The sequence below is a fragment of the Miniopterus natalensis genome, chromosome 17, assembly GCF_054644295.1.
Source record: "Miniopterus natalensis isolate mMinNat1 chromosome 17, mMinNat1.hap1, whole genome shotgun sequence".
Classification (NCBI taxonomy): Eukaryota; Metazoa; Chordata; class Mammalia; order Chiroptera; family Miniopteridae; genus Miniopterus; species Miniopterus natalensis.
The window spans coordinates 38,210,804-38,232,969 of NC_142097.1; the positions used below are offsets into that span (position 1 = coordinate 38,210,804).

The 22,166-nt window shown below is 40.9% G+C and overlaps 1 protein-coding gene across 1 annotated transcript in view; it reads left to right on the forward strand.

Moving 5' to 3' along the window:
* The window catches only part of CEP112 (centrosomal protein 112), a 214,867-nt gene that overhangs the window by 90,312 nt on the left and 102,389 nt on the right, over positions 1-22,166 (forward strand). The window contains exon 19 of the mRNA XM_016214517.2: positions 3,761-3,943. Within this exon, the coding sequence (XP_016070003.2) occupies positions 3,761-3,943 (183 nt within the window). The remainder of the gene's footprint in view (positions 1-3,760; positions 3,944-22,166) is intronic.

Below are 22,166 nucleotides of genomic sequence, written 5' to 3' on the forward strand. Positions count from 1 at the left end.
TGGTCTAAGGTTGTTGCCTTATTGCTAAAACCAGTCCAGCAGCAGCTGAGTGACCGACTATCAGAGTGTTACAGGAAAGATTCCTGATTGAGATTAATGTTGTACTCAGGAGCCTCTAAATCACTCCAAGCTCTTCAACTTTCATATTTACATTCATTAGGGCTTTAACCCATTATACCAAGACTTGTAGAATATAGACTTAATCATTTGGTACATTTGAGCATATTTTCGTTAGTATTTTGCACCATAATTTTCCTTTTTTGTGCGTTGGGTACTCTCTAGCACTTCTGTTATTTGTTTCTGGTTTCAGAATTTCGGACATTGAGGGATATTAGTGGATGTGTTGTGTACTGAGAAGTAATGATTCATTCCATCCCTTTTTCTTTTTCTGTATGAGATTATTAAAACACGTTCAGGCCATATTTGCTAGCACCAGTTTTACTGTAAAAGAGCTACCAGGATTTAAAATATATATTCCAAGACCTCAGAGGCTTGGGTATCTAGCAGGGCCACCTTGGTCTTTCTCGGGGCCTGGAATGTGCCCCTGCCCTTGGCACTTCCGTGAAGCCTCTGTAGGAATGGGAACATCATCATCAAGACTGCGAAGTGATTTTGTCTGGGATAGAGAGCTGTGCTGGCAGGGACTTCAGAACTCTAGAGCTTTACTCTTGAACTTCACGTTCAGGGTGTGTGATGGGTAGCATAGTAGATGGAGCAGGACCCTTCTTTGCTTTCTATTCTGACCTACAAAGATGACAATTTCTCGTCCAAACCCCAGCCACCAAGCCATCAAGCTCAGTATCTAAAGGGATTGCCAGATGCTTGCAGGTGAGGGCTCATCACTTTCCTTGTCCCTGGAAGACATAGTAATCTGCTTTAGTGCCTGTAGAGTGGGCACTGCAAGTATAGTTACCTGGCCCACACTCAGTGCTTTTGGATTAGGGAACTTGAAACTATTCCTCCTATATTACTGGGATGTCTTTAGCCAGCCTTAACTAAGCAGGTTCTGTGGTGATGGTGCATCCTGTTTCCCCTGTAGCATATATTGTAGGCTCTGGACCACCTTGTCTTAGAGACCACATTAGCCACTCAACATTCATCCTTGTGGATGCTGTCTGTTTTTACATCCTCTGCATTTTCCATGATTCACCACCTCCTGGTCACCTCTGAGTCCTTTAAAAATTATTGTCAGTTAACCAGAAGTGCCTAGTAGTCCGAGGTAAGGAGGCTATATGCTAGTTCCTGTTTACCTTCGAGATGTGCCCATAAGTAAAGGACCAAACTGGGAAATCCAAGTATTCTTTTAACATTTCCATCTATGAAAGGGCCCAGGAACAACTAAGACCTTGAATTTAAACTTAGATCCACCTTCATGATGGCCTTTGTAATTATGAATCCATCATCAGGATGTTTCCAGAACATTTGGGTTTTTCTTCCGGACTCTCCCATTTATCAGGAGGAGACATACCTGCCAGAAGATCCTGACAGTGAAGAAACCTAGGCAAAGACCAGAAAGGGCTCATAGCATTTAGAAGTTGGCCAAGCAGTGTTGGTTCAAGAAGACAAGCCTGAGCTATTTGACTTTAAAAGGCTCCAGCAACTTGGAGATTTATTCATTAATTAGCATCACTGAACAACAGGCCTTGACAAAATAACAAACAAATAATAATTTATGACCATCCATGTTTAGGTTGAAATTCCATTATCTATTATTTCCTTTACTCCTGATTTTTTAGAATAGACTCAAATTTGAATATGGGCAGGGCCATCGATCTGTCTGTTAGAAAGAACTCTTTAACTGGCTCAGAAAGTTATTCTGAAAGTGCCTTATCCCCAAAGCCGGGAGAGAGATGGCACCATTACTAATGACCTCACAACAACTTCCGGTCATGTGTCTTCTCTTGGGGGGTGGGGGAGAATCTGTAATTCTTGTGCCTTAATTATAGGTCAGTTGGTTACTTTTCCCTAAAGTATTGAATCTGTCAGTTTTAAATCATACCCATTCTCCCAGTTTTTCTGAGGCTTTTTGAGGTCATAGTAGAACTTTCCACTTTTATTTCCTTTCAGTGTGTAACATACTTAAATGATTTTCAGTAAAATTTATAATTTTGTTATAATGATGCTTAATAGCATAACACTCAATAAAAATAATGCGCCCAAGGACTAAAAGCATTTACTCAATAATTCATACACTTGGCTGCCTGAAAAAAATGCGGTAATATCAATAAATTTTTAAATTCTCTCTTTTGTTGAGATTAACATTGTAGTTGTATGACCCACAGAATAAAACATGCACATTTATTTTAAATAATCAGAGAAAACTTTTCTTTACTACTTGATATAGTGTTTAAATAAACATAAATTCACTAGAATGCATCTTTATTCTCAGATGCAAAATAACTTTTTTCATATTGTTTTATACATTGTTTTGTTCTGATAAGCATATATATTCAAGAGGTAGTATACTTTTCTTTCTTCTAAATAGTATAATAAAAAATGTATGGTTGAATTCTCAGTTCTCTAAGAAACATTACAAATCACAATCAGGAAACAAATTTTAAACCTGTGTTTAAACTAAAAGCAAATTTAAGTTGTGTTTTGATTCTTAATTTGCAAGTAGAGGGTGAGAACTGTAAATCTCAGAAGCAAATCACTTCTGAAATCGAGTGCGGCATGCGTGCCTGGAGAAATGACTGCTATAGCTTTAAGATAAGGTAGGCTGGTGATTCAGCGCACGAGACAGGATCGATTTGGAGCAGGCTCCTACTGTTAGCTTTTTTGAAGATGGATTCTCACGCCGAAAATAACACAACATATTCTAGATAACGGCAGTTTTTTCCACTGAAATCCACCAAAACTGAAGAAAAGTCCAAGTGACTGTTCTTAGCAGCTGTGTGGCCCGGAGCTCCCTGGGGAAGCTGGCTGCCTGCAGCCCCTTTTCACCACCTGCTTCAAAGGCAGCTGGCTGCCTATAGTTCGCAGGCCAGGTAGGGTGCCATTGTGCGCAGTCTGGGAGGATTAGTATCAAAGCTGCGGCCACCAGGCCCTTGGTCTCCGGCTGCCATTCAGGCCTGCAGGGAGAGGCTCAGACTGGCCAAGGTCACAGTCTCCAGTGTGGAGTGGACTGGGAAAGGATCCTGAGAATAGAATGCTTTTTCTGAAATCATGGCGCAAGCTTGCGGCACAGCAGGTGCCCTCCTGGAGCACATAACATCTGTTTGTGTTGGTGTACCGTGGCTGACAACGAGATAATAGAGCTTTGAAATTTATCATTTTATTTCTAGAAAGACAACTGTATATACAATAATCCAGATGCGTATTTAGCTCCGACCTTTTATTTGAAAATCATAAAGAAAATGGACCGATTTCATTGCTGCTCGTACGTGTATATATTTAAGCGAAAAGCAAAGCGTACTAACTATTAACCATTTATAACCATTGCTGATCAGTAATATCCGATTTCGTGGGGAGGAAATACCTAGCATTCAACATAATTTTTTTTTTCAATGTTCAGGCGTTTGTGTCAACAGATTGCTGAAGGATTTACTGAATATGCCCAACTGTCTTGAATATTCGTGAATATTAGGAGATTTGGGTAACCCCCTCCCCCCCCAAATGAGAGTATTCAAAGGTGAGGTAATAATGACGCAAAAATAAAATTTTCAACTTGGACAAATTAGAGAAAAATTAAGCTGTCCGTGAGTTGTCATGACGACAAGGATGTTCTGTTGATGAACTGTCCTCCTCATTGTCCAATCAGATAGTAGAGCTGAAGCTGGAGCACGAACAGGAGAAGACGCACCTATTACAGCAGCACAACGCAGAGAAGGGGAGCCTAGTCCGGGACCATGAACGGGAAATTGAAAACCTGGAGAAACAGCTCCGCGCTGCCAATATGGAGCACGAAAATCAAATTCAAGAGTTCAGGAAGCGAGATTCACAGGTAATTATCAATACCATTTCATAGGACGGGCATCTTTTAAAAAGTCATCAGCGTTTAATGTTCTCTTATGATTCTTGTTGGTGCACGCTGTTTGATCATTTGCAAAACTGACATATAAATGTGATTTTTTTTTTGTTTTCTTTCCTCCGCCCCCCTCCTCGTTTGAGGGATGAATGAGGCTTTAACTACAGAAACCACAGGTAGCCAGATTAAAAATCCCATGGTGCGCTATAACTTGGCCCCTTTTTTATAATCTTGTCTCAGTTCCTTTCATGATGGATTTTTTTAAAGGTAGCTGCCCCTTCCCCCTCCCCTCAGCCTTAGCAAATCCCTATGAAATATATCAGCCTCACTCCTGGCTTTTTGTTTTAATCTCTGCAGGTAATCAAGCAGCTGATTTAAAATTTGCTTTTGCTTCCTAGTGATGCTTTTTTTCATTAGACTCTATGTTTGATTAGATCACTCAGATGGTAATTGATAAAAATGACTCCAGCGAAGGGCTCTTTCCCATCAGGTCTGTTGCTTTCCCTTCGTGCACGGAACACATGCCTCCCAGCCTCCATCTCTGTGGTCCCTGTTGGAGGCCATTTGGCAGAATAACCCCCAGCTGTGGTAGCATTTGACTCTTGAAACTTATGGATGAAATGTGCGCTGTCAGCATGGAAAATTATCTTTATAAATTTCAGATGAAAAAAGTCTTACTGAGCGTGTATCTTTGTAGTACAATACATTCTTTAGGGCATGCAGGGTGGGGCAGAAGTAGCTTTACAGTTGTTTGTGTGGAAAGTAATACAATAATTAATCAATAATAACACAAGAATAAACTGTTTCGCCTGTTCACAACTGTAAACCTACTTTTGCCCCACCCTATATATAATCAAAGGCCTTTAGTATATTCTCTCGAGGAAATTGCTGTGAAATTTTATTAAAGAGAAATTGAAGAGCAATTGATAACAATAAAAATATCGTTTTCTCTTCCAATAAATGCATATAACATACTAGGTTTAAATAGCTCTTTTCCCATTGAAATCTAACCATATTACCCATACCACACATAAGCTTCTTCCTAGTTACTCTTCCTCCCCAAATAACATAATTTTTAAACAATGAAATAAATCTCCTATTTGTTTTAATATGTGCTTAAACGATTTTCTAATGATTTAAACATGAAAATACTACTGATGAAGTAGATGTTAATTTCTTGAGTGGAGGGTGGGAGGCGGTAAAGCAAAGAATGGGAGTTATTGTTTATTTTTCATTTGACCTTGAGTCTTTTACTTTTGGATAATGACTGGGCAATATAGATATTCTCAGCACAGACTTTTACTTTATTTTTTTTATCAATAATCTACATTTACAGGAAAATTATTTTTCAATTTGTTTTATGGGGTTTGCTGACTAAGAATGTAGTCATTATTGTAGCCATAGTACCAGAATAGTCAGGTGGTTCCTAGTAAAATCGTGTGTTAGATTTTTGGCACCAGCCTCATTAGAGTTTTTATAAAATCTATGCTGATCTTTTGATTGTTAGCCATACAATTTATTAAGAAGATTTTCAAAATTAATTTCTCCTTCAATGATGATGCTAAGTCTACTATTGTATTCTGTGATGTTTGAGTTGTCAGTGTAGTGTCTATTTGCCTAGTAGAATTGAATGATTGATACAATAAAATCCATTAATTTATATAACTTACTACTGTTTCCGTGCTGCTGTGGAAAGCTGACACGAGTGGCGGCCAAATTCAGAGGAAATCTTTGTGATTTTGGCATATGTTGTATCTGCCATATATAGGGTGCGGTTCACCCAACGATAACAAAAGGGGAATGTTAGAGTTGTTACTTATAATTAAGCCACAGGGAGAGTATAATAAGCTTATTAATTGAATTTCTTCTAATTGAAACATTAAGTATGAGGACCATGGACTCCTTCAAATGCTGTAGCACAGGATTATATTTCTCATATTTTGAGTCTGTCTTGAAACAATTGGAATTGCTGTCCTGGGAATGCTTGGAAGCAATGGAAACGGGCCAAATGCTTTCTTCATCAAAGTGAAAATGATGACTTTATAAGATATACTTAGTTAATTTTTAGAATATATTTTTAAACACTTTATCAATAAGTTATATTTTAAAAAATCTTATTATGTATGCCAAAATGGTAATATTTTGTATTTATTTTTGGTCATTCATTGAGGATATTTTAAAGTTACCTCCAGGTAACTCCTAAATTTCCCAAATATACCTTGTCATGGTTGTGCTCTAAAGAATCTAATGTATAATGCCTTTTAAGTCCTGAATTCCATTCCCAGGAGTCAAAGAACAAAGCAGGCATATACTTTTTAAAATAGATTTTTTGTCCATATCACTATTTTGTGGTTTGATGCAGAACAAACAGAGGGGCCTTAAATATTGGGTTGTGTAATTTTTTATTTTGGTTCCAGAGAGCTTTGACTTTCAGCTCGTGCGTGGCTGCTTCCGTTAGCAAAGGAGGCCATTTTGTAGAAAGGACTGGTTGAAATACTTAACCAGAGGCGACCACGGCTCTCCTGGAATCCACGCCATTGTTTGCCGCTTTCCTTCCATCAGATTCTTAAATGCACACAGTGTGCTAAAAACTGTATACTAAACATACAATATACTTTTGGCCTTTCTAAACGAGTAATATATTGCATATTGATAATAAAATCGTTATTATAAAGTATAGTTACCTACCATAAGGTGAATCATATATATCAACTAGGAAGTCCTTTTCGGTGAATATGCTATATGATTATTATAGGTTAGATGTTATTCAAGCAATTTCTGTTTTATAAAGAAATGATAAGGTATAATAATGCAAATAAGGGCAATTAACCATACCTCTCATTTTATTTGGTGTGTTTAGCTAATTATTCTATGCATATATTATATTTCTGTCATATACCTTGATTTTTGGTGGTAGGATTGTGTTTTGCTGTGATTTGCTGAAATTCACATTAAATTTGCCACCCTCATACAAGATGTTTAGTCTGGTACCTACTTAATGTCATAATGTTTAAGAAAAAGCATCTAGATCAGTAGATATTGAGGCATATAGAAATTCACAACCTCATTGTCAGATATTCTCCTTTGCCAGATCCCTCTTATTGAAATTACTTTGCAGAGGGATTTGATTGATCCACTCATGTTTTTTAATACAAAGAGAATTTATATTTTCATCATGATTATTCTAGAAAAGCATCCTCTAACATAAAAGTTCACATGTAATTCTTGTTTTGCTATTGAACTGCAATGTAGTAAAATAATTTCTACAATTCTCTCCTTTGAGTTAGAAGAAAAACAGAACATAGGCTCCTTGATCCCTTCGGTGCTCTTTTAGGCCCCTGAACCACTTACAGATTGCTTGATCTTTTGTTTGTTGCCAGAGTGAGTGGTGTGTCTGAGATTGTTACAGAGAACCTCTGTGATCCACCCCAGAGGTGGTGTCGCTGTCTTAGGACAGCTGTCGATGTGACCTGTTGAGGTGTAGACGCATTGTGGCGTCAGGGTAACCGTAACAGCCACTGTGAACCACCGTCAGTATAATGGAAGTGAGATACCACAGGCTTGAGGGTTATCAGTGATATGTGAATATACTGAACTTAGAATTCATAGCTGGTAGGACAGGCCTTGGCCTAACATTGGCATTTTTATGCCTTTGTCGATTCCCTAAACTGAGAATTACAATTCTAGTATGAACAGTTTTTGCATAATAAGTGGTCATGTCCACTCATTCTAAAATGTGGGATTTTCAGAAATCGCTTCTTCCTCTCTTCTATTTACCAAAAAGTTTTCCATAAAAGATACATGTGGTGAAACAGTTTTAATTTTTAAAATTATTTCTCGATAAAATTATTTTCCATGAGTTTGGGAATCTGCGAACAAGATTAACGTCTCCATTAATAACCTGATGTGGTGTGTGTGGTGCATTAAGCACTAGTTGTCATTCTGCAAGGATTGCCTAAGGACAAATTTAACAAGATGTATGTACCGATCAGTGTTGTTAAACCTACACACAGTCTTTGGGCTTTTGGGGGGAAGCATTTTTCTATTGAAAATACTTGATTTTAATTTCTTTATATGCCAACTACTTTCAAAAAGGATTTGAGAGGCAGCATTTTATAATAAAGACATGCTTAGATGGGTAAAATATAACTGAAAATAATAATTATGCAATAAATGATATTAACCACATCAGAAAATCCATACATTAAAAAAATACTTCTGTTAAGTATAAGTTTGAGCTCTGAGTTTGCCTAGAAGCCATTGCAAAAAGGGAAACATGATGAATTGTGCGATTCTAATTATTGAATGAAAAAAATCATACCAGTTCATGCTTTCTTTCCCTAGCTCTCAATTTAGAGAGAAATTTTTGACATGGGACTTAAAGGACACTGATCAGAATAACTGATTATGTTATCTATATGTTAAAACATTTGGAAATAAAATCTGGTAGGAAACCTTACGTTCTTTAATTTACTTTCACGAAATAGGTTCATATCCTACCTGCATAACCAAAATAATATTTCATCATCAGTATTTATTCACTGATATAGTTTGCTTGGTTTTGAGGTAGGAAACATTTTTATTTCTTTGGGTCAAACTGGACTGATTGCTTGGATAAGGCAAACTATGTAAACTGTGTTTCCCCCAATGTGATGAGGCTGTTGCTGTTAGCGTAACCCTGCTTTGTGTTCCTCCTTCCCCCTGGTGACACAGTCACAGCAGAGTGCTTGCCTGGCCTTCCAGCTGTGTGCACACCACTCTTTGATACTCATCCCCTGACACCCTGTGCTGTTTGTCTTAGAGGGAAGAGAAATGGGATTAAGTGGGTTTTAAGTATTAAGTGGGTTTTGCTGCAATGTACATAATGTCTTTATATCATTTTTTATTTTAATTTTTTATTGAATTTATTGGGGTGACATTGGTTATTAAAACCATGTAGGTTTCAAGTGTAAAATTCCGTAGTGCATCCCCTTTACACTGCATTGTATGCTCACCACCCAAAGCCAAGTCTCCTTCCATCGCCACTTACCCCCCTTTACTCTCTCCTACCTCCCCACACTCCTCTTTCCCCCTGGTAATCACTATGCTCTTGTCTGTGCCTATGAGGTTCTTTTTTTTCTCTTCTTAACCCCTTCACCTTGTTTAATGTCAGACATTAGAAGAGGTAGTGGGAAAATGGTTTGAACAATTCACTTCATTATTTCACAAATAATGGACTTGTGGTAAAACCACACGTTACAAATATTAATTTATTCTCTTTAGATGAAATTTCATAGCATCATCTGAGTGCATAGTGTTAAGGTATCCTGAGAACCTTCTGTGTACATTTAAAATATACATAGAGGTTTTCCTAACTAAGCCACTTTTAAAAGCCTGTGGGGGAAATACTGTTTTTCTGACATCAGAAGCATGGGTGACACAGAATTTTCCAAATAGGACCAAAGCCCTTCTTCTCTTTTGACATAGATGCATTGATGGAAGGATTTAGTATCCAATAGTGCTGTGTATAATATTATTATGTATGAACTTAATCATATATATTATATTTATACATCATTATATATATATATATTACTATGTATAAGAATACTATTTCTTAGGTACATAATTAGGAGAAAATATAGAAAAATGCCCTTTCAGGTAAAGTTTACATTTTTTGTAGGTCACCAGTTTTTTTTTTCATTATAATTCTAAATTCTATAATTATTTTTATCTTATAAGCACAAGATTAGCATATATACCTGTAATTAAACTATTATAAATAATTCAACTTGGTCCTCATTATGGATAAAATTATATTAAGTTTAAAAAGCAAAAAACAGGCTGAGCCCAATAAATTGATTTCTCTAAGAATGATCCATTTGTAGAAGTATTATACAGTGTATCTTTAGTCCTGTGCATATTTTTTAAATGTGGCAGTTACCATGGAAACCACATTCTATGGCATGTGGTCCACTTTCAGATAAAGAATGTTCTTTTTAAAGACAAACCTTCCAAATAGCATATAAAATATTCCCTTTGAATTAGCAACCTCATGTCAGTTAATGATGATTGCTTTAAAAATCTGTCTTTTGTTCTCATTATACTTAATAGGTTTTTTAGAAATAGTAATATTGTTCTTGAAGAAGTAATAATTCAATGCTGGAGATACTGAAAATAGGGGGTATAATGTGGTAACTGCAGTGGTGAAAATCGGGGAGATTGTCCAGGAACACCAATCTGTATATACAATATGTTCCGCCAGACAAGGAACTTTTAGTCATAATCAGGTGTCTTAAGCATCCAGCAATAGTGTAGTGAGATTAAGTGAGCTAAAGAGATGAGCACATCCAATTATTTTCCATTTACAGAGAAAGGACCTGTGGTTCAAGGACATTATCTTTCCCAAGGTCACAGGACTAGCAAGCCAGGGCTCCTTAATCTTAATTCAGTGCCCTTTATCTCACAGCCTCTCTCAAGAAAGCTTTTGGATTGTTTGAGAGACTTAGACATGGCAAAAAAGGAGCAGCCTTCTGTGTGCATCTCTGCCTAGCATGGGAGACAGACACTGGCGTTCTTTGTTCCCCAAACTGAGAATTTCATCGCAATTTGCATTTCTTTCAGTGATTTGCCATACTTGACATTGCTGCAGAGTCGTGATTGAGTCACGGGGCTTGAGTCCCAGCGAGTAAGCAGCAGCTCCTAGAACCACACCCAAGTCTTACGCTTGTGTGTTTAGCAGCAGCAGCAACACATACTTATTATGCTTCCCATGCGCCACCCTCTCTGCTAGGCCTCTTACATGCATCATCCCATTCAGTCCTTCCAGCACCCTATAAGGGTTGTACTTCCCATTTGGAAACTGTTTTGACCTTCTTACATGGGTCAGAAGACGGCCATATGTATTTCCAATTTATCGATGAGAAGACTCAGAAAGCATAAGTCAGTTGCCCAAAGTTGCATAACTAGTAGTTAATGTAGCTGAGACTCAGGGCAAAGGCCTGTGGCCCATGCTTCTGCTTATGTATGAGCTCTTTGTCTCTGAATTTCATTTATTCTGCCTAAATTCTGTTATATTTTCCATTTGGGGTTGCTACTACATTGCTAGATTTAGAATACTGATACCCATAACTCAGACCATGTAAACCAAATCAAGTTGTCGCCAGTAGTCTGACCCTTTCTCCAAAGCCACAAGCCAGGGCTGTGTGTCTGTTCCGAGACAAATTAAACTCTGAAGAGATATGTGTTTCTTAATATTTTATTTGGAATAGAATTTTCCCCACAAATTTCAGAATTTGTAGAATGGAAAAATAAATATGCTTCTGGAATGGGCTCACTTTAGGTTTTCACATTATTACCAAAATAAGAAGATATGCCCAGAGTAAAGTGTAGTAAGCTGTTAGGTCAGTGGGCTGGCCAGTCTCTGTAAAAATGGCACAGGAATGTGCATTTAATCCGGTGAATAGGGCTTGTCGTGAATGGCTCCTTATAGGTGAATGTCTGATATAATCACATATTAATTTGGAATATTACATATGATCCATTCATTTTATGGAATATATCTTTAAATCTCAAAGACCTCAAAGTTAGTATTTTCCCCCCTAAAGAAACCCATGCATTTTGTTCCATTGCATGACAGCAGCTCGTCAAAACCTTTCAGAAGTGAACCAAGTAAGCTCAAACATGAGGACTTTCTCCATAAATATATGAGGAATAATTAGAAAATGTGTTTCTTTAGAATCCTCAAAAACAGTTTGTGTTGATGTGATTTTGGCTTGATTCTAGTTGTTTTTGTAAAAATGAAAAGTTTTCAGCTGAATCCATGTTTTGTATGAAATACCGCAGAGGTAAGTCACTGTCCACGTGCGGGATGTCAGTCCCGCTGGCCTGAGGAGGCCCCCTCCAGCCGTTTCAGTGCACTGTTCTCCCCCCGCCCGCCGTGGCGCAATTACTGAGGCTGCTGGCAGAGACCATCTTTGAGGAAATATTGGGTGAGCAACTCTTCTGCCTTGATGTCTTGGAAAAGCCATCTTTGGCTTTCCAACTCAGCCAGTCCTCTAAGGGACATCACTGATGTCTTTATTTGTATATTCAAGGTAATTTTTTGTGACAGAGAGGTTGAAGCCCAAGTGCAAGAAATGATTGGCAAAATGATGATATCATCTCATGTTCAAAGGGCTGGCAAATTGAGGCTTATTAAACTGTCATTCTGGCCTCCATTCAGGACTAATTGGAATCATGCCTAGTTGCATGATACGAAAGATATTTAACACCTGAGCATTTTTCATGAGGAAAATGACAGAAATTGATGTTAGGGAGACCTTAAACTCCTGTTTGAGGAGGAGAGCAAGACTTTACATGAAAATAATAGTCTGCATTACATGAAAATAATAATCTGTTTTCAAACTACTTAATATTTGTATACAAAAACATTTGAAAAATATTGTCGTTGGGAGGAAACCTTTCAGTAATAAAAATTGGCCTAATTGATGCCTAAAGCATTGAAATGGGTGGGTTAATGTGAACCTTGAGATGTTTCTCAGTTGCAAAAAATATTAAAATTCAACGAAAATTCTTTTTCTTCACTTGTTTGAGCAATTATTTTACATTGTTGCCTGACCTCTCGAGTCCTTTGGGGTGTTTGTATACTGGGAAGTTGGAGAGAGGTCACAAGAAACCAGAAAGAAGCAAGGCGCCATTAGACTTGCAGGGTTTGAAAATGTGTGGGATTTTTCTGGTTCATTTTGATTTGTTTTGTTTAGTTATGAAGTCAAGGCCTAAACTCTGTGGTTGTGTTTGATAGTGAGATCATGAATTCATTCCTTAGAGAATGAAGTATGTGACCTGGAGCTGGGGTCTCTCCTTGTTAGCGGGGGCCTTTGCAATGCAGCATTAGTCTCAAGGTGTGTGCGTGTGTGTGTGCGCCACTGACATTATCACTCTGTGGTCCAGAGGAGCTTTCTGTGAACATGGAACCAACAGTCTAGGCAGGCCTAGTATCTCAAAACAAGGGAATTTTCCAGTAGAAATACTTGAAAGTTGCAGGTCTTTAAAAAGGTTAAAATTCAACTGGTGATTCATTCATCTTAAGTTTGCTCTTTAAGTCAGTCTTTATTAATGAAACAAACCCCAGATCCCTAGGGTCAAGTGGAACCTTATTTATTTTGTTATTTGCAAAGATGTCATTTAATGTACAGAATGCATGTGTTCACCAAATGTTTCCTGAAAACACTTTTTGTAATGTAAATGCTCTCCTCGCTTGTTGGGCAAATGTTATAATGGCTCCGGATAAAGTGATGTTGGCATGTGCAGCAAGAGAAGTGGAGTGTGAGGGGTGAAAGCTTTTTGTTCTTCAGTTATTCAGAAATCCCTGCCAAAGCTGTCTTAGACCAAAGCCATGAGTGCGGGAGGTACAGTGTGTTCCACTCACTGTTACAGTCAACCCTGAGATATGCAGATGTGCAGATGCTGGGTCAGACTTAGGGAACCAGGGAGACACGCAGTCTTGCCCTCCTCCCTCTCTAGCCGTGTCTCATGACAGGCAGTGAGCATCACAGTCTAGTGCCATAAAGTTGGTATTTCCTAAAAAATAATCCTCCAATTCAGAAATAAGGGTTGCATGATTTTCTCGTGAAAATTATAATTATTGTTATCTATTCTGATTGTTCTTCGAATCTCATTGTTCCATATTAATACTGACAAAATGGAACTCTGTGATTTGCATAATTGTGACTCTGAATAATATATGAATCAAGTTTACTTCCACATAAGTTTACCAGTCTGTAAAGCTCAGGCAGAATTATGTATGTGGAATTTCCTAAGACATAGACTTGATTCAACTTGATTTATTTATTCAATTAAGACTCTTTGAGTGCTGTTTTGAGTGCTTTTTGTGTACACCCTGGGGCTGGGTGTACACAGTAGGACCTGCTCTTCACATCCTGACATGTCCCTGGGTTGTGTAGGGTATGGCCTCTATGGCCCTAGGGGATCCCAGTGTGGGCACAGCAAAGAACAAGACAGATCAGTTCTCTGCTCTGAAGGAACTCCCACTTGAATTGGGGGGAGACAGATGATAGCATAAAGCCCAATGCACAGGAGAGCATCACAGCAGTAACTGGCAGGTAGAGAAGTAAAGTGGAGAGCTGGGATGCAGCGGCCCTTGGAGAAGGCCTCTCCCAGGAAGCACTCTCTAAACCCAGGTGTGATGGTGGGAAGCCAGCAGGACAAAGGGAGCAGGGGGTGCAGAGGCCTGGTTGGAGAATAAACGTGGTGTGTGCTAGAAATGCAAAAGGAGGCCTATGTGGCATGAGCGGGGCAGGTACAGGGCAGGGAGGGCCTTTGAGAATTTGGATTTGATTTTAAATGTGATCAAAAGACAGGTTTTTAAGCAGGAAGGAGACATGATCTGACTCAGTGTTTAAAAGGCCATGGCAGCTGTTGCGTACCATCCTGGATGTCTGTGTGACACCCATGCTTGAGGGAATGGGTCCTGCTGCTGGATTAGATGTGGGGAATGAGGGAGAGAAGTCTTTAGAGTTGGGGTCTGAGCAGCTGGATAGATGGCCGTGTTGAATATGAAGATGATTAGGAGGGAAGAACCATGAAAGCAAGAGCTCTGTCATTGCCAGGCTAAGTTTGAGCTACAGCTTAAACATCCAGGTGGAGATATATCAGGCAGGGAGCTGATATGCAGGTTGAGATTCCAGAAAAGTGAATTTGGATGTCATTGGCATATAGATCGTAATTAAAGGATGGACTTGGATGCAATGACCAATTTCTTATCCAGTAGGAAGGCAGAGATGCTGGCTTATGATCAGTCTCCTCCACCTCCTGGCTTCATAAACTTGAGTCACCCACTTTCTATCTCTGGTCATGCTTTTCCACATCTGTAATATTTATTCATTCATTTAGTGTGATCTGTTGAGCTCCTACTATGTGCAGGACACTATACCAGACCTTGGAATATTAAAAACGGAACAATCGCTGCCCCCAGCTTATAGGCTGTGGGGAAACAGGCTTGTGTGTCTGTCATAAAAGGAGGGTAATATGACTCATATCAACAGACAGGAGGAAAGATGCCTTCCTCTCACATGGACAAGGAGTGCATCTTACCACACATCAAAGGCTGCACAGCATAGGAAACAGTACCACCCCTGGTCAGAAGGACAGCTGTCCTGGCCCTCGAGTCCCCACGAAGGCACCTTTCTGCTGATCCTACCACCTGAGTGGTGTGATGATTTAATCAGGCTTTAAAGATACTTTCTTCACTATTCTGTGGGGTGGAGGGAGATTAATATCCTCCCTTTCCCTTCTGTCTGGAGACTTCACCTCCATGCCTTCCTTATCTACCCGATGAATAAGGAACTGGTGAAAATACCAGCCTGGAAGTGGACAGTTGTATTTCATGGCCTCCTCTAGTGGGCCCAGCTTTTAGGCCTTCTAGAGTTGCAGACATTATACAGCAAGTGCAATAAAGTGACAAAGGCGCTTTGATGCCAAGTGAAAACATGGCAGTGATGTGGTGTGGGGACATGGGATCTGGAGAGATGGTCAGGAAAGGTTGCATTGAAGGAGCTATATGCATTGAGCTTTAAAAATGAGTATACATTTGCTATGCAAATAGAACAGGAAAGGCATTCCAAACAGGAGGGTAGCATGACCAGTACCTGGGGAACACTTTGTAGCATGTTGAGAAGTCTGGCCTGGATCACCTTGAACACTGGTCTCTGTGTGGGGTTATACCTCCATCCATGTTGCCATTTCTACCCTTCCACTTCTCCGCCTCAGTGGTGCTCATTGCCCCTTCTAGTAATGATTTGAAACAGGGTTCTACCAAGTAGGGTCCATTAGGATATAGGAAGAAAAGAAACAGAGCTTCTATTTATGTGTATTTGTGTGTAATCTTTTAAAAATACCTGTTTTGTGCAAATTTTATAATTTACATAATGCATTAATATAGGAGTGTTATATATAGTAGAATTATATATATTCGCCCTGGGTCACATGCCCGCATTTTTATGACACGAGTTTAGAGACCCTAACTGTAAACAGTCAGAAGTCACTGAGGAATTTTAAGCAGAGGATTAAGAACTGGAAGGCGCTGCGGCTGGAGGCTGGGTGACTGGTCAGGAGTCATCCCAGTGAGCTATGAGAGAGACTTAGTTGAAGCGCTGACAGTGAGGGGAGCTGATGTGACAGTGAGGAGAGAGAGGAGACCTGGAGTCATGGTTTGATGTGCCACAGGACACTTAGGTGTCGATGTCACTTAGGCAAGTGAAATACGGGACTAGAGTTCAAAAGTGGGCTCTCCTTTGGCTATAAAGATGTGAGAGTCACCTGGATGGATGGTAATGGGTACCAGCGGGAAGATGAGCTCTCTAAGGAGGGGGCATAGATGAGAGAGGCGACACTCAGTGCCTAAGGGAGCCAGACAAGCAGACTGAGAAAGTGGGTTGGCAGGGACAAGAAGGGAGCTAAGGGAGAGTGTTTTTCAGGAGCCGGGGGAAAACAACAATATCCAGCTCCTGGATTGCTGTGAGAAATTGAGATGGGCAACGAGTTTTGAAAAACCCTATAAATGTTTGTGTATTTATTTTACTATGTGGACTGTGGCCATGCGACAGAGACAGACAACGGCACCAAAGAGCAATCCGCAGCTAGACATGAACTTTGGGATCAGGGAGCCCATTTCAGAGATGGAAAACACGAGGCGCCGATGCATGAAGCACTCGGGCACTTAGTGGCAGTCAGTCATGATTTGTGGCAGCACTGAGCTGGGCTTCCTTAGTGACGTGGGCAGGATGATCAGCTACATGCCCAGCCCTGCGCCTTGGGTCCCTCTGCCGCTCCTGGGAGCACTGAGGGTTCAGGTCCCCGAGAGCCTTGCCAGGGGGACCAACAAAGGTTTCCTAGCTTTCCTGGAGAAGCAGCGATCTATTGTCAGGGTCACCCAGGGAGGCAAACAGGACCAGGTTTTGCCTGGGCCTGTGTAAGAGCCCAGAGTGTGAGGGTCTGAGATCAGAGGGAGGATGCATCTAGCCCAGCATCAGCCTACAGGAGAGAGGAGGCCACAGCTGCTCTGACGCTGCCCTCGGATGTCCCCGTTCTCAGGCCAAGTCCCTGGGCGGCGGGAAGGCTCCCCCTCCAGCCCGCCTACCACCTTCCGGGGACCTGTCAGTCACCTGGCTCAGAATATCTCTCTCTAAGTGGATTTCTCTGGGCTAACGCTCTCTCTCTCTCGCTTGCCCTTTTCTTAATGCTTTTTGCCTTGACTAGGCAGCTCATACCTGCATTTAAAAATCAAAGTAAATATATACAATAAAATGAATTCTGGAATAGGTCATTCATGAACACTTTTAAAATGGAAATGAATAGAGCTACAAATGATTTCTTTTGAGATGGAACCGTATCTCCTAGGATTCCTCCACTGATCTCTGTTCATTCTTCAGCCACTGTACACCTCCTTGTGGCAGTCACGGTGCTAAGAGGGGGTATAAAAAACAGGACAAAGCCCTCCCCTGGGAGAGTCCACAGACTTGCCAGGCCGTTTAGCAAGTGCACAGAGCATTGCAAATGCCAGCATGGCTGTCATCTAGTCACCTGCTGCACGTCCCCAGTCAGAAGGCTGCGCAAGCCCGAAGGAACCAGGGAAGTCTTCCTCGCAGGGAGGGTCTGAACAGTGTTGAGGTAGAGAGAATACCTGTCCTGGCCACCACCTTGTGACACTGATTCTAATTAGATTGCTGTCATCACACTGGAATCCAGTCCACTGAAGAAATGGGGGTTTTGATGGATGGAAAGAGTGTGAAGGTTAAGGAAGAGGAAAGCTGCTGAAGATACCACTCCCTGGGGTGCCAGGGGGCGTGGTAGTCAGAAGACTTGGACATCTGGGGAGGGGGACAGGAAAAGATTTAGAAAGTGCAGACAAGGAGGCAGGAAATACTTAAGGCAGCCTTCACCTTGGAAGTTGCGTCTAGGGTTAGGAATACCCAACTGCCCCCTCTTAGGAAAGCAAACCCCAAGATGCCCCTGTCCTCATAGAAAACTTGGGGGGCAGGTGAGAGAATTGCAGTTCAGCTTCTTTGGGGTAAGCTGTAGACCATCACCTATGAGATCTGTTCTCTCCTTCCCAGGCCTGTTACCTGATCCTGCTTGAGACTATAACTCCCTCTCCTGCACCTCAGTCCCCACCCTAGTGCCCCACCTGCTGAGCTGCCTCATTGGTGCCCTTGTGGGACTGGGCTCAACATTAGCTATCAGAGGCACACAGGGGCCGGCTTCAGGGCCTGACCAGTCCTGGCCATGGACGTTACAACCTGAGGGAGGAGCCAGTAGTTAGGAGCTATTGGACCTGGAGCAGTAGGAAATTTCAGCATCCACTTTTACAAGAAGGGCATTTTCTTTAAAATGTGGTTTTGTTGTCTATAGCAATATAAACTTTTTCAACTAGAAATGGCCTAGTTTTATTTTGGGGGGGTTATATGCTAGACACTGTTCCGTCTGCTTTCTGGGAAGAGGTAGGTATTATCTCTGTTTTACGGAGGGAAGACAGACCCAGCTGTGCAGCTCTTAAGTGCAAGAGTTAAGACTTGAATTCAAGGCTGTCTGACTTCAAAGCCCATGACCTCTCTCTCCCCTGCACCTTGTCATGATATGATAACAGGCATACCCATTGGTGGGGAAGCCTTTTTATTTTTTCTTTGCTACTACTCACTAGTGACTTGTGGTTAACATTCATGAATGTCATGAGGGTGGTTTCACGAACAAATCAAATTGAAATGTCAGAACTATTTAGAAGGGCAGATAGTTCGGGGAGCCTCTGAGTCCCTCCCGCAGATCCTGGCGAGGTATCCCCCAGCATTGTCCACATGGCGTCCCAGCCTCCTTTCTGAGCAGGCACTCATGTCAAACTGTAGTTATGGCTGCAGCATTCCCCCCTAAGCAGCTCTTTCTCTTCTGAACCCCAATGGCAGCCCATGGTTGTTTAGATTGAGCTCAGGAATGTTTTTGTACATTAATTTGGCTTGACATGAGTTGGTGCACAAATTAATTATTCAGGCACATACTGTTCTGTGTACATGAGAAGAATGAAGCTGTGGTGAGTCACATTCTAACTACTACATGTGAATGGCAGTGTTACTGGCAATCAGACTATTAAAGTACAAAAGCTGGCAACATATAGCAACTCTGGATGTGGGCAGGCCCACAAAATTAGCATAAGTATGTGAAGCAATCAGAACAGTTTTAGACTTCCTAGGAAAGTGCCCCACGCTTATCTAGTTCTAAAAGAATGTGGAATAAACTATTCATTTAACCAAGTATAAAAATATGTCTGCTATGCAGTTATAATCATGTGTCATTAATCAGAAAATACTGCAGAAACTCTGACAAATTAAAAACACAAGGATGTGTCTGCGAGGGTTTTCTTAGCCATTAAAAAGCCGCTTCACCTCTCGGGCAAGCTCTTTTATGGCAGCTTCTCGCTCAGTGTACTGACATCTTCAAAGGCTCTGACATCTGTTGGCCTTTGAACTACCATTAAAAAATATTATCCCATTTCCATTCTTTTATGCCCATTTTTTTAATTATAGCCCTTCTTTCAAGTTGGGAACATGGTTGGTTTAAATGATGCTGTCCTTTCGTTTTCAGCCACCCAGCTGCGGTTTGAATAAATTGATGTAGAATCAAAGGCGGGACTTTAAAGGAAAAAGGTTTGATGGACTTGGACTCCGAACCAGATGAGGTTTTATGATGAAAAGGGTTTAATCCCAGCCCAGGCATTGCTTCTATCAGTTGAGCAGTACAAAGCAATTCATATATATAGGTTCACGCGAAATGATCTATTTTTTTTAACAGCCCAGATCTCTTCAGGACTTGCAAATGTGGCATTAGCTAATATTCAGAGAGCTGATTTCCTTTCATCCACCAGCAGCTTATGATTAGAGTACAGTTCTCGAATTGGAAATGAGAGCTGCAACACAGATTTAAAGCTGTGCTGTCTGATTTGTATTCAGTATACATGTCACTGCGGGACAGGCTGGTCTGGGCCAAGCCTGCTCGATACAAGGAAACACAGTGTCATCATCTGAGATCCTTAGTCACAATATCAGCCACTAATTAAGACGGCAACCTCATGACTATTAGCGAGGTGTTTGGTTGATGGGTATCTCTTAAAAGTTGACAAGAAGGATTTGAAAATGCATCCTCTCTTTTGCTCCACATTTCTCTTGCAGGCAGTGTGTCCAGATGCATTCATTGCAGGGTAAGGGAGTGTAGCCAGGTCGCTGAAACCTCCTTTTTAAAAAGGGGAAACAACAATTTTAAAGTAATTACTTAGGTGGCATGAAAATATTTTCCCTCATTCGATTATTGATCTGGGAAAAAAATCCTTTTTAAAAACAGACTTGGACATTGTCCTGCTTGGTATACTATTGAATGATAAATATTATCTTGAGCCAGAAGATTAAGTAATTAGGTAAGTAGTTGAGGATATTTGCAAACCTAGAACACAGAGCTAAGTCCACTCTAAAGTGGAAAGCGATTACTTTATAATTTTTTAATGGTAATTCGGGGTAAATAGTACTTTCACTATTTTCCTTAAGTTAATGTGCACTTGCCTTACATTAGAAATTTTCTATTTCTCAGAATTTAGAAAAATGGTTCTTCCATTTACTGGGAGCTTTGCCACCATTTACTTGTGCAGATTGGATCCTCCTGCGCCCCCTTTTTCAATCCTCTTCAAATAGAATTTCCATTTTAAACAACCAGTTAATATCCAAACCATAGTTTGAAGAAATTTTTGAATGTGTATAAATTAGCAAAATAGCTGTCAGTCAATGGAGCAGACCTTTAATTCTTCCTTTCGCACAGTCTGTGGTCTGCGCCATACTCTAGAATGTCTCATTTCTGTTTTTCTTCCTTCTTCTTAAAAGCAAGCAGGGAATAAAATACTTCCATAGAGCATTTACCAGGAAACACACTCTGCCTACTCCTAGTTTATGTTTTGCGGATTCAGGAGAGTCTGCTGAGTTAGGAGGAAGAAGTTGGCTTTCCCTCAGTGGATCCGATTTTAGCTCCCCCCATTTATCTGTAACCAGCCAGGCTTTCACTGCCTTCGCCACGTAGTCAGGTTTTCATCACTGAACTCATCCCTTTTGCTGTCCCACTGAGTTATGTCTGCGTCTCCCCGGGAGCCCTGACTTTCTGCATGCTTCTCCCAGTTCATCCTGGCTTCCCGTCCCTCTCCTGGCTCCTCTACCTCTATGCTAAATGTCAGAGCCTGGCCTCTCCCTTCTTTTTTTATTCTCTTCAGTCTTCTGTTAAGTGATCATCTACATTTCAGTCTTCAATAATGACTTTATGCTGATAACCTCAAAGATCCCATCTCTCATCTGAGGGCTGAACTCACATACCCAGGTACCTCTTGGCACCTTCTCTTAGCTCGCTCACAAATACCTCAAACGTCTCATGTCCACATCCTACCTTCTCTGTGTCCATAAATGGCATTACTGTGCACTCAGTGCTCAAGCCAGAGCTTGGGAGTCATTCTTGAATGGCTTCCTTTCTCTTAATTCATAGTCTAAATACTGTAGATTCAGCCCTCCATATAGATCTCTAAACCAGTCCCTTCCACCCACTGCCCTGGTCCAGGCACCACCACCTTTCACTCAGACCTCCACAGTAGTCTCTCCACTCAGAGGCTTGCTTTCCCTCCGGTTTTTCGCAGTGGCCATGGTGATCTTTTTCAAAATGTATATTAAATTAGGAAACTTTTTGCTGCTAGAATGTACCAGGCTCTTTCCTGCCTTCGAGCCTGGGCCCATTCTGTCCACTGGAACTGGAAGGCTGTCCCTCTCTCTGCGTATGATTGACTTCGCTTTCTTTAAGTTGTAGTCCGGTTGTTAACTCCTCAAATAGGACCTCCCTAATGACACTAAAAAGGGCTTCCCCTGCAGTCCTCTGTCAGAGCGCCTTGTTTGGGAAGAGGCAAAAACGGGGAAGACACACTTCGTCACAAGGGTGAAAGACAAACCCAAATGTTACACAGTGCTGGGTGTGGGGTTTAGGGACCTCGTGAGGCATTCATTCTGCAGCACAGAGACCTAGGCCATCCGGAGAGGGCAGTAGCGGGGTGCATGCTCTTTGGGCACCGCTCTTGGAGACTCTTCTCCCATCTGAAGAGTATATTAGTGTTTCTATAGTGTTTATTCAGTAAATA